Raw genomic sequence first — 14,433 nt, 5'->3', positions numbered from 1 at the left:
ACACACACACACACAAACTCTCTTTCTGGTGGTGGTGATTTATTGAGGCTAATAATTCGATTAATCCACCGTCCAAACCAGCATTTTGACGCTGTTAGTCAGAACCTAGATGATGGCAGTGAAACAGACAAAATCAGGGGATTAAACTCTCACGTAGAGCCAAACATCTTAACATCAGCGGTAAATGAGCTGTCTGATGAGACCTGACGATGAACTCCAGCGGCCTTTTGTTTTAGACCCAGTATTTCCTACCATTAAAGGCCCGGGTGTAGGGAAATCCACTCTGAGGACAGCAGTGGATCTGGAGAGTCTTACACTGGATGTTTATGTGCGACTTGGCCAAGTCTTAAGCCTCTGGAAGTCTGCAGCACATGACAGCCTCGCTCACAATAACTCACTGGACGTCAGCCAGCGTCAAACAGGGTGACTGGATGTCGCTGTACTGAAGAAGACGTGAGCGCAGCGTAAATATACGGTTAATGGGTCCGATCGTACAAACACGATTCAGATCTTACTCTTGGAGGAACCGTCGCGGGGCTATCTGGGGATCTGGTTCTTATCCCATATGATATGTGGCGGCACAAGCAGCACGAGGCCTCGGCATGCTGCACAGATGCACTAAAAGCACGCCGGCTACACCTGCCCCCCCCCCCCCCCCCGTATGTGGTGACGGATCAATAGGAACAAGGATGCCAATTATGCCACGATGGTTTTAAAGGTTAAAAAGGAAGCTATTGATTCACATGGGTGGTAAATGACATTAGCTGCTCGGGGGGGGGGGGGGGGGGGGGGGTGTAACAGCATGATTTTAAAGTACAAAACATGCATTATAAGTTAGATATACTTTCCTGGTCATTTTGACGTTCTGCACGTTTCAGACCAGTTTTTTATGGGCACAAAACATTTAGAAAGATATAAAATACTGAAAGCACAGCGTCCGACTCTCTGAGCTTCACACTGAGACAAAGTCCAAAGCTAAGAAAAAGGTCTGACAGGTTTCAGCCCAGCTAACTGAGAAACGCGCTGCTCTGGATTTCCAAATGAAGCCAGGCAGACGGCGTGCGAGACGCCAGCGCGCACGTCCGGGTTATCTTCTTACCGGGACGTGAATTTGATTGGCGATGAGGTGAATGTATATTTAAATGTGTAAATATCTCTGCTGGCCTTAAAGCAAGTTCAATCATCGTAGGTCAAAGACAGTTAATCAGTTAATAGAATAAAAAACGGTTATAAAATAACCAACCAGCTGGGGGGCATACGGTTGTTACGTCGTTAGCTGATCCGTTACGCTAGTCGAGCTATCGACTGTAACCAAAACATGCTCCTTCAATAAAACGACTCCTTCGTAATAGTGTAGCTTCACAACACAAAATAAAACAGTTAGCTAGGCTACTTAGCTAGCCTCCCTTTAGCAGGACAAGTTGGCGTTCCTTCTCCACGATGCTGACTTAGGATACAAAACTTGATGATCAAAAATATTCTTTCATCAAAATCTCTATTTTCCAGTGGTGGGGAACAACTAATGAGGTTTGCTGTGGCAAACTCAGGAGCTAGCTTTAGTTCGTTTGTTACACATTGCCTTCCCGCTCCATTTTATTTTACTTGACATGTTACCTCATTAGATTTTGAAGGCAGGTGTTTTTATTCCACTACATTTAATCTGACAGCTTTAGTTTGTAGCTACTTTTCAGCGTCAGACGATTAATACGAAATATAACAGCAGTATAAACTCCCACCACACGATAACGCATGATTATAACCCAATAATACTAATTTGAAATGGGCCGATCTGCATTATGACTTCTGGTACTTTACTTGTATTCTAATGGGAATACTTTTGTACTTTCACTTAAAGACTTTTACTACACCGTGATTGTGTTACTTTAACTTCCGGGTACTACTTCCACACGCTAGCTCGTTTGTGCACAGATGAATTACATATATTTCAGTTGCATCTCAGTTAAAAACACACTGACTAACAAACACCACTATGCATTTCTATGTTTCACATGGTATACAGTATGATATACAGTATACCAAATGTCAGAAATCACATCGTGGTCTGGTCGATTTTGACCACATATGTATTTTCTGTGTCTTGGCTTCGTAGGTTATAGCTCAATGGAAAAACTCTGCGAGAGCGAGCGAGGAAGAGAAACAGAGGGCGAGAGAGGGACGGGAAGCGAGCCGGCACAATATGATCCAGACCGTTTGGACTGCAGATCGTATCCAGCCATCCCACTGGTGCATGGAAACATGTGCAGGACATGTGTGCATGTGCCTCTCAGGTCACTGCACAATCAGGAAAATACAGAGAGAAAAGCAGCGCGGCCAGCACTGACAAGCTCATCTTCATCTCCGAGAGCCAACGGGCCCGAGAGTGGCTTCAGTATGGGTCTGCTCGGGGAGCCCGGGAGTGTTGGATCCATTAGTGTCGGCTCTATCTGATTTACAGGTCGCCCTCTCTCATCTGATAATGCTTCGGCCTCCTTGAATATTTAAACAATGGTTGTCAGATACCTGCCAAACAAGCCTAACGAGATTGATGGAAAGTACAATGGTATCAGCGAGACGGACGACTGGCCGGGACAGCCCTGTGGCCCTTCTCACAAATGTCATTTTATTTATTTTCTTAGATATTGGTTGGCCGTTAAAAGGTTTTTTTTTTGGTGCATCATGTTGCATTGGTCAACAGGATGTAGATCTGAGCGACACCCATCATGAGAAAGGCAGCAGCACAGTAGATTTTTTGCAGACATCAAGGTTTCGCTTCCCCTTTGTCATCTGGAAATAGACGGCAGCGTCTGTCTGCAGTGACGGGAGCGTTCTTGTCTGAAGAGTACACTCAGCTCTTTTCTCAGAATGATTCCTGCACTTTCAGCCCCGAATCTCCTCAATGAATCTACACCAGTCAGCACTGGTACGTGATACCAACCCTCATTTACTCTGGTTACTCTGCCGAAAACGAGGGAAGGCAAATCAAGGTATCCAAGTCCTCATACGACTTGCATGGTCTTCGTAGCATCAAGCGATCACAGTTTTAATCGGTAAATGTTCTGACATCTCACGTTTTCCCTATTGTCCACTTGACTTTCAATTGTGCCGCGTTGGCTTTTTATAAATGGCCATTGACCAGTCGTAAATCTCACTGCTCCGTGCTGTTTAGTGGAGCCGATACAATACATCCCCGTCCCGGGACATGTGCAGCGAGAGGGACAACCTGTCACAGGCCCGGCTGGGTGTAATTAATCTGGCACAATATTGACTCCTCACTCTCAATCCCTCAGCCCCCAATATAGCTGTCCCCTCTTAATGTTTAATGTAGCTATCGATCCACCCCCACACCGTTACTGAAATGATATAATGAGCTCCCACCCACCACCGGGGTATCATGGATGCGAGGGAGGGGCGTGTTTCATTTATTTGTTCGCCTATGTGGCGATGCATGCCTGTACATGTGCTTTATCAGGAGGAGATAAGACAAAGGCCGGGACACCTTACGTGGAATTATCAGCGCACACCGCACATCCACAGCTCTTCCAGCTCTTCTCGCACCCCCCCTTCACCCTCTCTCAGTTTCTCGATCAGGATCTCGACCATAATGCTTCACGGCACGCGTGACCCCCTCTTACCCCTCTGCTTCCCCTATCTGGCTTCATGCTGATTTATCTGTGCTTTATCTTTATCAAGTCATCTATCAACCCCCCCCGACCTCCTCCTACCCCCTGTCCCGGATCAGCAAGGATCGATACGTCCGTACGCCGGCTCTCAGCTCGCTCTGCACACCTCCTGGCCTGTGTCAGCAGGTTACTGTAGGTCCGCCCCCTGCAGCCGCCTCCTCCACCGATGTGTGCAGGCTTTTGTAAAACAGATCCAAGTGTGATCCCCTCATTTTTAACAGCACGATTACTTTGTTCTCACCAAAGTAACTGCTAAAATATGGGAACATGACGTCGCTATGACAAACTCACAGGACGCCAGAAACACGAGCGGTTAGACGATCAGAAAGGTTGAAGGTCAGAGTTCAAACCATCAAGTTCCTACGAAACAAACACCTGAAGGCAACAGCGTTCATAGCCGAAAAAATCCTGACGCACGAGAAACGTTGTTCAAAACCGACTCAATCACCTCTGCACACCTGGCCAGGGGCTGCCTGAAGTGGCCGTCTTCGTCCAATCGTTGGTTTGGGAAACGAAAGCTGCCTCACATGACTCCCTCAGCTCCAACGTCGCAAAGGTATTTTACAAGTTTCAGACACTGACGATCCAAGAAGGGTTTTATTGGAAGCACACGAGCCTCTTCACTCAGTTTAGAAAGATCATCTCATTTGGAGGTAGAACAAGTGAACACACCTGATGTGGCTAACAATCCTTCATTGCACATATACACAGGTACAGTTTGTCAAAGCTGAGCTGAGGCCTGTCTGTAAGCTGTGATGGATCGTTGAAATGGACAGTTTGGCCGTTTCCTCGTCCACACATGTTCGTCTGGGCTCTTTCTTCACAGCTGACACACTCCAGTATCTTCTCATCAATGACCGCTTCAAGTCCAACTACTGTTGTTTTTACGGCCTCGCCCCGTCTCCTTCACAGCATCTGTTCTCCTCTTCGGTCTGCGCTCGCATTCGAGCAGACAGAACGTTCCAGCTGCAGAGAGCGCAGTCGAGGTAAACACACAAACACGCCATAGAAATGTACATGAGCGCCGCTCCGCTCTCTCCGTCCTCACACACCTCCCCTCGCTCTCCTGTAATAAAACGCACACTGCCGTCCATTCACAAAGCCACGCCGCGGACGCTCAGGCTGTGCTGCCTGGCTCGAATCCCCGCGGCCTCCCGGCTTTGACAGGGCGGTTCTGAATCAAACTCTGCATTTACAAACCCGTTTTCACTCGACTCGATTGACTAATTGTGGCTAAACGAGCACTAACTGTCGATTCTGTACTAGCACCCAAACCTGAAAACAGATTCAGCTGAAACACAAGTTCACCAAAGAAAGGAAGTTCAGATGAAACTGGAGAGACGCAGAAAAGCTGAAATCCAGAGGAAACGTAGCTGCATGACGGCTGACAGGAACACGAGCTTCTACCTCTCATAGGTGTTGTTAGCGGTGGAGTAACGTCCCCCCCAAAGTCATGAATGAAGGTTCACTCCTCTCAATCTGCTGCCTCAGCCAGTCTCTCACAACCGACCCATTCATAAAACTACAGGCCTGAAGAGTGTGTGTGTGTGTGTGTGTGTGTGTGTGTGTGTGTGTGTGTGCATGAGTAAGTGGATGAGAGGCTGTCAAAAGAAATCATCTCTTCACATAAGAGAAATCAACCATTTTACTAAGCAAAACAAAACACCGCAGCAAACACAAGCCCCCCCCCGGAGCGAGGAAGCGGGCGGTATCCAGGCATGTCTGGCAGGCACCTGGCTGTTTCTGCACACTTTGTTGCATAGCAGCTGTATTTTGGAAAGTGGAGAACACAGAGCTGCATGTTTCTCTTTTGGGGAGGGAGGGAGGGAGGGAGGGGCTCGACTCACCCATCGGCCCATGCTCCAAACAGGGCCTGATTGGGCCAGTTCTGATCCACAAAAAGCAGCCAAACAAGAGGACGGCTGTGAATTCATGACAAAGCAGAACGCACAGAGGCAGAGAGACGCTGCAGGGAGGGTTTACTGGAATCTGTCTTTGTCCGTTCCAAACTGACCTGCAGCTTTTTGACCTTTAATTTATCATTTAATTTATTTTTAAGCATAAAAGCTAAATATTACGTTCTTCTTTGTCTGACCTGATAGTGAACTGAATATCTTTTGGTTTAGGGAAAATATATATACACACACATATAAATGAAGATTTTATGAACCTTTTATAAACTGAACAATGAATCCAGAAGTTAATAATCTGGTTTAACAGAAGAAAACTTTGCATACAAAGCATTTAAACAGAAATAAAAAGCATGAAGGGGATTCATGCTCCATATTTTCCTCTGCCTCTCTTCTTCCTCTGTCCTCGCCCCTCGTTTCTCCTTTTCTTGCGTTCTCTCCTTCACTGCTCTCTCTCTCTCAGAGCACAGTAACGCTGCTCTGCAGCCACAACTTCCCACATAATTACTGCGAGGCACAAAGCTAAACAATTGTCCCACACAGCTCCGAAATGGCTGAATTAGTTCACATGTTGGAACACTCAGTGTGTGTGTGTGTGGAGAGAAAAGGGAAAGGGGAGGGGGGGTCCAGATTTTTAAATTCGACTTAGTTTGTACAGACACAGGAAGGGAGGGAGGGGTTTGGAGTATCCACTTGGAGAGGAGGGGGTGTCAGAGAGGGGGGATCTGTAGTACTGTTGGGCTTTTTTATGAATGAAGAGCGAAGGAGAGAGCGGCCGAGGACCGAGGGAGGGAGGGGGGAGGGAGAGGCACACTTCCTCTTACGCACACGGGGAAGAAAATTTATGAATGGGTCACATCTCTCGAGCTGCTCCGAGTGTAAACAACATACTTGGACAAAGAAGAACGAGCTCAGGGCGCAGGCGGCGCCTCGCCGAAGCCTTTTAGAGTCCTTCAGCACAAAAAGTGACGACCCGCATCATGAAGTATGTGCACGACGCATTTGAGCGACACCTCCATGTGTCTGCTCCCCGCAGGCAGCGGACAGACAGCCCATCGCCGGGCGGGGACGTCAGCCCCGAAAACCTCCACTCACGAGCCTCAGACTGAAATCACTTCTTTTAAGACCTGCGTGCAATCAGGAGTTCAGCTCTGATAACACACGCACGCACGCACGCACGCACGCACACACACACACACACAGGTCAGCAAGTACATAAAAGCTGCATGTTTGTGTAACCTTCCTCAATGGCAGCCTGCAGACAGAGCACGCTTGTTAGCTGCGAGCTGAGGGAGAATGAACCAGATGAGATAGATTTACCAGATGTGCAGGTATTGCACAATCCCTCCTTCGCCCCCCTCCTCTTCCCTAATCTAGCATTCCAACATGTCCCAGTGTTTTTGCGCCTCTTCCTTCGCTGTCGCGCCGGCTCCCTCTCTCCGTCAACACCACACCCCTGCAGGTAACGACCTGACTCAGTAAACAACAATGTTTAATTTCACCAGGCCGCCTTTTCAATGCAAGCCTCAATTATATTCCGGTCACCTGGGATTAGGCCTCTTTTTTATGTGCTAGAGTTTCCAAAACAGGTGAGTCACCTGTTTTTAAAGGTACGCCAGACACTGAGAATGCCTTTAGTTCAGCATGGGAAGAGACGAGCCTTTGAATGTTTCACAGACCACGTACAGGATCTAGAACAAACACTAAGATGAATATATTTCGAGTCGCTTGTCAGCTTCGATTCTTCACAAGTCAAAGCTGAATAGAGACGCTCTAACTGGGCTCTGCAGCCACTGACTGGGACCAGCAGGGACACCGTCTGCCAACGCGGGACTGTCTCTGCGGTGTATAAGTGAGCTGCCCGTCAAACCGGAGCCCTCCTGACCCCGCAAATCATACCCTGGTCAACCGTTAGCAGAGGCCTGACAGCTGATTGGCTGACAGGTCAGGGGGTTAAGTAGACTTGGCCTCTGCCCGCCCCGGGGTTCATCTGCACTTCCTCCTCCGCATTGTCGGCCAACACGGAGCGACAATGTCGCACAGGGCATGTGTCACCGAGGGGCCGACCGGTCGTGACTCGGAGCTGCTTAAATCACATGATGTTTACACACAAAAGACACATGAGAGGAAGTGCCTCCGACCGCGGCTGAAGCTGCCGCTTTTACTTCACGGCCTTTTCAAGCACTTTCAAGGTACCTTCCAAACTCTGGAAGTCATCTAAATCGTCACATCGAAATTGTCGCCATGAATTCAACAGTGAAAAATAAAGAAATGCTACAAACCCTCAGAGATCAATGTTTGTTGTCACTTTTTTACTTTAGCAGTTGTTCATGTTAACTTTGATCATCATCACTTACTGCGAGCTAGGAGGCAACAAACAAGCATGATGGGATCATTTCCTTTCAAACATTAAAAGCTCTTTGGATTAAAGGGGTGATTGTGACGATCTAACACTAGATGTTGAAATTCAAGCTTTTTCTCAGCACAACAGCACAAAAACTGTTATAATTAAACCTTTTCTGAACTTTCAAGGTTTTGTATGAACCCTCATGAGATTATTCTTGAGGTATTTCAAATTCTCTTTATGTCTCCAACCGTTTTTGTCGCTGCTGAAGGTGGAGAAGCCTGCAGGGTGTTGAATGGGACAGAAAAAACTGTTTGCAGAACAACACGTACTCCCACCCAGATCCTGAGCGGCCATTGTTAAGACGCAGAACAAGAAAGGGAAAGTCATTCAAATGGCCGCTCAGTTGTGCAGCCCGGGAATTTGCTTTTCCATTTTACACCTTCCGATGTGCACAAAGGGCCATCTTTGAACCTGGACCCTGAATCATTTTTTACTGGTTTCCTGGGCCGACCCATTCAGCTTTTCAAAGGCATGCAAATGGATGACGGCGGCACGTGATGCCAGCATCCAAATTCACTTCACGACGGCTCATTAGGCCTCCTGTTTCTGCCGAGGAGATTACTGTAACATCACCGAAGCCTCTGGCGGTTTGACAGCCAGGATTTGACCACTGGTTTCATCCTCACTTTCTCCTGACATGCACACTTCAGCTGGAATTACACAAACAGGCCGACCGGCCAGATCTGAAGATGGCTGAGACTGTCCATGCACAGCTCTGTATGTTGCATGAATCAATACCTGATTGAATAAACAATAAAAAAGAGATCTGATCTGTGCAGCATATGGTCAGAAAATCTGATTTTTGGGGCATGTAAAAATCCACTTAGCGGCATGGACACACTGACAGTACATTTATACACATACATTGAGAGGACACAGAAACTGAAAGAGGGTTACTCACAGTTCTCCGAGTGGAAATCAGGAACAAATTGCTCATCGCTGTCAGGAACCTGAGCTGAAATTAGAAGGAAACATAATTATGATTATATTTTACACCAAATCTGACCTTTCTTTGTCTCATTTCCTTCTTCGTTCTGCCTTATTTTTCCTCTTCAGAGCCAGGCTGGGCTTCATGCAGGTCACCTTCACTTTTCTTACTTATTGCGGATCAATACACGAGATCACGGAGCTCCTGAACGCCATCACAGATGTAAACCTGCCGGCCTGCTTTCACGTAGCATTTCATATTTCTCTGTAGCATCGACTTTTGACTGAAGCTGAGATTTCAGCCAATTAAAAACACCTTGAGCATCATCTTTATGTGTGTGGTTGTATGTATTTAAAGCTCAGCTCATTATTATTTCTTCCTGCTTCTATTCAAAATAAAAGAGTTTATTATCATTATTATTATTATCATTATTAATCCTTTAATATAGCGTTTTGTTTCATAATATCCTTTTTGGCAAATTATCTTTTATTTATAAATCTGCTACTTTTGAGAAGAAAGTTGATGTCCAGTCAGCAGATGGTAAATTAATTCCCTCCACATCCATTAACACATCCTAATCGAGACATGTAATTCCTCTCGACAACTCAAAGTAGTCTGAGATCTGCACATCAGTGGTCGAGTTTGAGTCACCTGCAGTTAAAAGATTTCTATTTCCACTGTAGAAGAAGAGAGTAAACTGGCTTCTCTGGCTGAAATCTGTCATGAAAAAGCTTTTCAGATTCAACCTCTGTCCCAAAGTGCTAAAAGCAGCCTGGATCTCATCTGCTGCGCAGTCGAGGAACCAAGAACGAGGAAACCGGACTCAAAGCAAGAAGTCAAGCTGAAGCTGGAGCACCTGTTCAGTGTGAATGAGTGTTTCCTACAGATCTTTTACTGTTAAGTCCATATTTCAGCCGATAACACGCGAGTCAAAGTGCTTTGAGGCTTAACCGTGGACAGTACGTGTCACAGAGACAGCCAGCTTGCGATGATTTGTAAAAATAGACGAGTCAATGCGGCGGTGCGGTACGTGTGATATCTGGATCCGACACGTAACGAGCTGCAGCGGCGTAAGGTTTCAGACTCTCTCATGATGAAACTCATCTAGGATCTGACTGAAAAAGCACAGCCGGTGGTGCCAAGCCCAGGTGCAGCAGAGCCAGACACTATTGTACAGCTCTTTTTCTTTTTTTAGGAATCCAAACCCATTCACAATTGTCCCTTTGAGCTTTGGACATTGAGTCACACAAACAGGTTAGAAAAGCCCAAATCCATCGACTGCCAACACCCTACAAGAGGCTACGAGGTCAAATTCACCCGGAGACACGAGCGCGCTGCCGTCTACTGCCTACCGTCGAGTTAACGACCTATCCCTAAACGCAGAGCAGAACCAGGTCTAGCAACCTTTTAGTCTGGCATCGCTCCAGCTCCGCAAGGTTCTGGGCTTTTTAAAGTGTTTCCACTGCCGGGACTCACACTTACGTCACGGTACGAGCTAACCGGCAGGGAAAAGTTGATGGGTATCATTAAATATCATGAAGTCAATCAGGGGCGTAATGGGCAACAAAATAAAGTAACACCATGCTGCTGGTACTTCAACGCCATCAGCTCACTCAAAGGGGACAAAAGACTCCCCCTCCTCGCTTAAAAAAAAAAAAATCATCAAACATGTCTTCTTTTTCCCCACAAGCAGACTTCTGCAGAATCCACTGTGACGCTGCACAAACCAAGAGCCGAAATCTGACCAGGAATCAACCGACGGCCTCTTCTCTTTCACTTCATCCAGACAATGATACACAGCACAGACACCAAAACTCTCTCTCTCAAGAGAGAGAGAGCGCCAGACACACAGCACAAAAAGAGGAAATAAGAAATTCAAATGCACTTTCTTGTCGTCACTCTCCTCCTTCCTGTACAGAGGAAACCGGATGATGGCGTTTTGGAGCATGTTCAGATAAATGACATCGATTTCTTATACAACTCTGCATCCTGTGGACTACTATACCATAATAATATTACCCCCTTTTAACTTTTCAGTCTTTTGCCCTCGGGGAGGAGAAATAAAGCTGCTGTGTGAGACAGAGCAGCCGCCAATATTTAGTCCTGCAGATCCAACAATCAATCATTTCCACGAGTTTCAACGTGTCCGGGACGGAACACGCTGGACCTCGTGAAGAGGAGAGAAACGGTGACGATGAGCATCAAACATTATCGCCACCGCGAGCGGCGTGTGCTCGCGCCTGTGTGTGTGTGTGTGTGTGTGTGATTTGTTTCCAGGAACCTCGTCAGGGGCTTTGAGATGCAAGTCAGCACAAGAAGGAAAGAGTGTTTATACGAGCACAGACGACGTTCTCCTCGACGCTTCCAGCCACCTTGAATGACTTTTTTTTCTCTCAGTGGGAGATCCTGGGAGGGGCTGAGCTGCCTCAGTCATATAAACCTAAAGGCCAAAATGAGACAAGATGTGACAAGCTCCTGAACTCTCGCCACTCAGTACTTCACCCTTTCTGTCTTGCTTCCGCTCTCCTCTGGCAGGAAAAAAAAACCTCCCTGCAGCTACCCAGCTTTTACAATCTTGGTGAATCCCTCACAACTGCAATCAGTCATGATAAGGTCTTTAATTAATGCAGCAGGAAAGGAGAGGTCTAAGCCGGGGAAGCTGAAAACAAGCCAGTACTTAGGGTTAAATAACACTTTGATAAAGTTACACTTCCAGCTTTTTCTTTTCTTTTTTTGCCTCGTTCGCTCTGCGACTCCACAATACGCTGCCACCCAATCTCCAAATTCAGTAAATAAAATAAGGTCTTCTTTTAAAAGGTCGGTTCACCAAAATCACAAACGAAAAACTGCGTTCTCATTGTCCTCACATGGTGTCTGGCCATGCAGATGGTTTTGGTTTTATTAGAGATCTTTCTCTGTGATTCTACCAGAACGATGGAGGTAAATGGAAAATTAATCTGGAAGATTATATTTAGACAATTCAACAGCAACACGCCGGCTGTCACAGGAACTATGTGTTTGGAAGAAAGTAGTTCCAATTAAAACTTTTTACATTTTTTAATTTTAATCTTATTTCATCTTAATTCTCTTCACCTCCATCGTAGTGAGGTGACTCATTTTTGGTGAAGTGAACCTGTAAGGGTGGTCTTCATCGTGAAATCTGTGAATACAAAGAGGCTCCAACTTTGAAGCAACATCCACTGTTACACTTTTATGGCCTCTTGTGTCTTTGTCTGCGTGAGACACTGGCGTGAAGCGAACTTGCCGGTTTTTAACGCCGCATGAGAAAAGGCGAGAAAGGGAACGTGGCCACGGCATTGTTCCCCCTCGGCTGGCCGGGGAGATTTAAACCGCTGCCAGAGAGTCTCCGACTGCAACCGCTCAACAAAGTCTGCACACAGCTTTGAGTGAATACTGGGATGTGATGTTTCTAAGTTAAAGACATTTCTAAACACAACAGAGCACACAAACATCTCTCAAAACGACACAGTCATTCACGAGAATCTAAAATCTGACTGTGAATACTGTCAGACATGAAACGTCTCCTGTGTGCCCTCTCAGCTCTTCAGCTCCACATCACACCTGTATAAGTTAGACCACGATTGGTTTCCAAAGCAGTTGTGACGTCGCAAAAATCACTCGCAACCTCAGACTGGAGGTGAGAAACGTTCCCTCGTGTGAAAACAGCCTTCCAGTGTCCAGCTGCTCTCGCATCATTCTGCACAGTGAAGCTCGAACAATAAGAAAACATGATTTCTTTTCTGTGGAGGAGGACTTTAAACTGGATCACCAGCTGATGTGGTTCACATTACATGTCGAACATTAGTGGCATTTCCCTTTAAACCTCCACACAGCAAAGTGAAATTCACACCTGGTGCAGCTGGAAGCACGTTCAGTCCGGCTGTCCTGCCGCTGTGGTGCTCCAGGTTAGCCCCAGAAAACAGACACAATGTTGTCTCCCTCCTTTGACTTACTGTTTAATTACTCTATCATCATTTCACTCATTAAGTCTGCCAGCTGACACTTTCCTCTGAGTGGGCCTCGCTATGAGCCTTTGAGTGACACAAGCCAAACAGCCTGTTTGTTTGCCTTGGCCACTGGCTGGCACGCATGCTACATGCCAACATGGCCAAAATAGGACATGCTCAGAGCTAATAACGTCCTGCCTGTGTTCTCTGGCCTCTGTTTTTGGTGTTGTGTGGTTTATGAGCATCAGAAGGTTTGGGCTCGCCAGTGAGGTTCAGTTTAACTGAGGAGGTCGTTTTTTCTTTCAGGACAGCCACAGTTTTATGAAAGCTTTTCAATAAAAGTGCGTTGATAAGACTTCGCTGTAACACTGTGGGACTGACAGAAAACCAGGAAACGATGAGCATTCACAGATTTGTGATTTTTATGGCTGATGGAGAGCAGCGTATAATATTGAATAATATTTGATGTATCTTTCAGGTCTCTGTGTCAATCTTTCCAGACAGACACCTCACCGAGCCTCAGACTGTCATTAACAGGAAATCATCACAGAAACATACAAATTAAGAGGAAAAGCAGCCTGCAGGCAAATCTCACCTTCTGTGAGCCATGTCTCCTGGAGTTGGCTTAAATCCTGGAAGAGGTCTGAAGAGAAAGATAAAGAGTCTAATGAGCACACAGCAGAACGACTGGCTAACTTACTAACATGTGTCTTATCCTCATGATATTTGAAGCTCTCAGACTGACATATGGCTGATAGACCATGATGTAAACATGCGTCATGTAAAGACACCAGAGGCCAAAACTGGGAGCTTCCACTACTTTACCTTCAGATTCCTGAGGGGGTAACTCTGTGTCCATGTATTTCCTTTTCGCTGCCATCAAGAGTCTATTTAGGGGCCCATTTCCATGCGACTTCTGCAAAAAACCCACAGATGTTAGCAGAGAAGAGAGAAGCAGATTCCAACAGCGCATTTCCAGCACATCAGTGTCACAGAGCTAAAGCCATGTTTAATGTGGGAGAACACTTTGGACAAAAATGATCAAGAAGAAATAATGTTTTAATGAGACGGGAATGAGAGCCTGCTGCAGCTACAGTGAGCAGAAAATCAGGCATTTGTCAGCTGTGGAGTCTGAAGAAAGCGAGCGTTTGGCGCATCCCGCAGGAGAAACCCGCGGACAAACACGCGGAAACGCGGCGCTGGCTGCGCGTTAGTTTGTCGGGGTTTCGCTGCAGTTTGGAGCGAAGTGAGAACTAGTTTCTATCGCAGCTGCTTCGGCACAAAACTCGTGCAGACGCGACACGGACAGAGATACAGCCCGGCAGCCGAGCGCGTTAAAAACCACCAAAAAAAGCACCGAAGTTAACAGGAGTGTTCATCCATACGTACATTTGCTAAAGTGTAAGGCACTTGCTGGTCCAAATATCCATCCATCTTATAATCCATCCGTTAACCGTTTGTGGTCATTTAGGCTGAGTTGAGTGAGATCCACCAGCCTGCAGGGAGAGGAGGGAGCGCGGCTTGTGAATGGAGCTGCGTG

General features: G+C 46.5%; 1 protein-coding gene across 1 annotated transcript in view; it reads right to left on the bottom strand.

Moving 5' to 3' along the window:
* etv4 (ETS variant transcription factor 4) overlaps nt 1-14,433 on the bottom strand; it is a 27,919-nt gene extending 13,486 nt beyond the window's left edge. The window contains exons 1-4 of the mRNA XM_041962004.1: nt 14,283-14,433; nt 13,719-13,809; nt 13,489-13,536; nt 8,899-8,952 (exon numbers count right to left, since the gene is read on the bottom strand). Of these exons, the coding sequence (XP_041817938.1) occupies nt 8,899-8,952; nt 13,489-13,536; nt 13,719-13,809; nt 14,283-14,339 (250 nt within the window). The 5' untranslated portion in view covers nt 14,340-14,433. The remainder of the gene's footprint in view (nt 1-8,898; nt 8,953-13,488; nt 13,537-13,718; nt 13,810-14,282) is intronic.

The sequence above is a fragment of the Chelmon rostratus genome, chromosome 21 (genome assembly GCF_017976325.1).
Source record: "Chelmon rostratus isolate fCheRos1 chromosome 21, fCheRos1.pri, whole genome shotgun sequence".
Lineage (NCBI taxonomy): Eukaryota > Metazoa > Chordata > Actinopteri > Chaetodontiformes > Chaetodontidae > Chelmon > Chelmon rostratus.
This window is presented reverse-complemented; position numbering and strand designations above follow the sequence as displayed.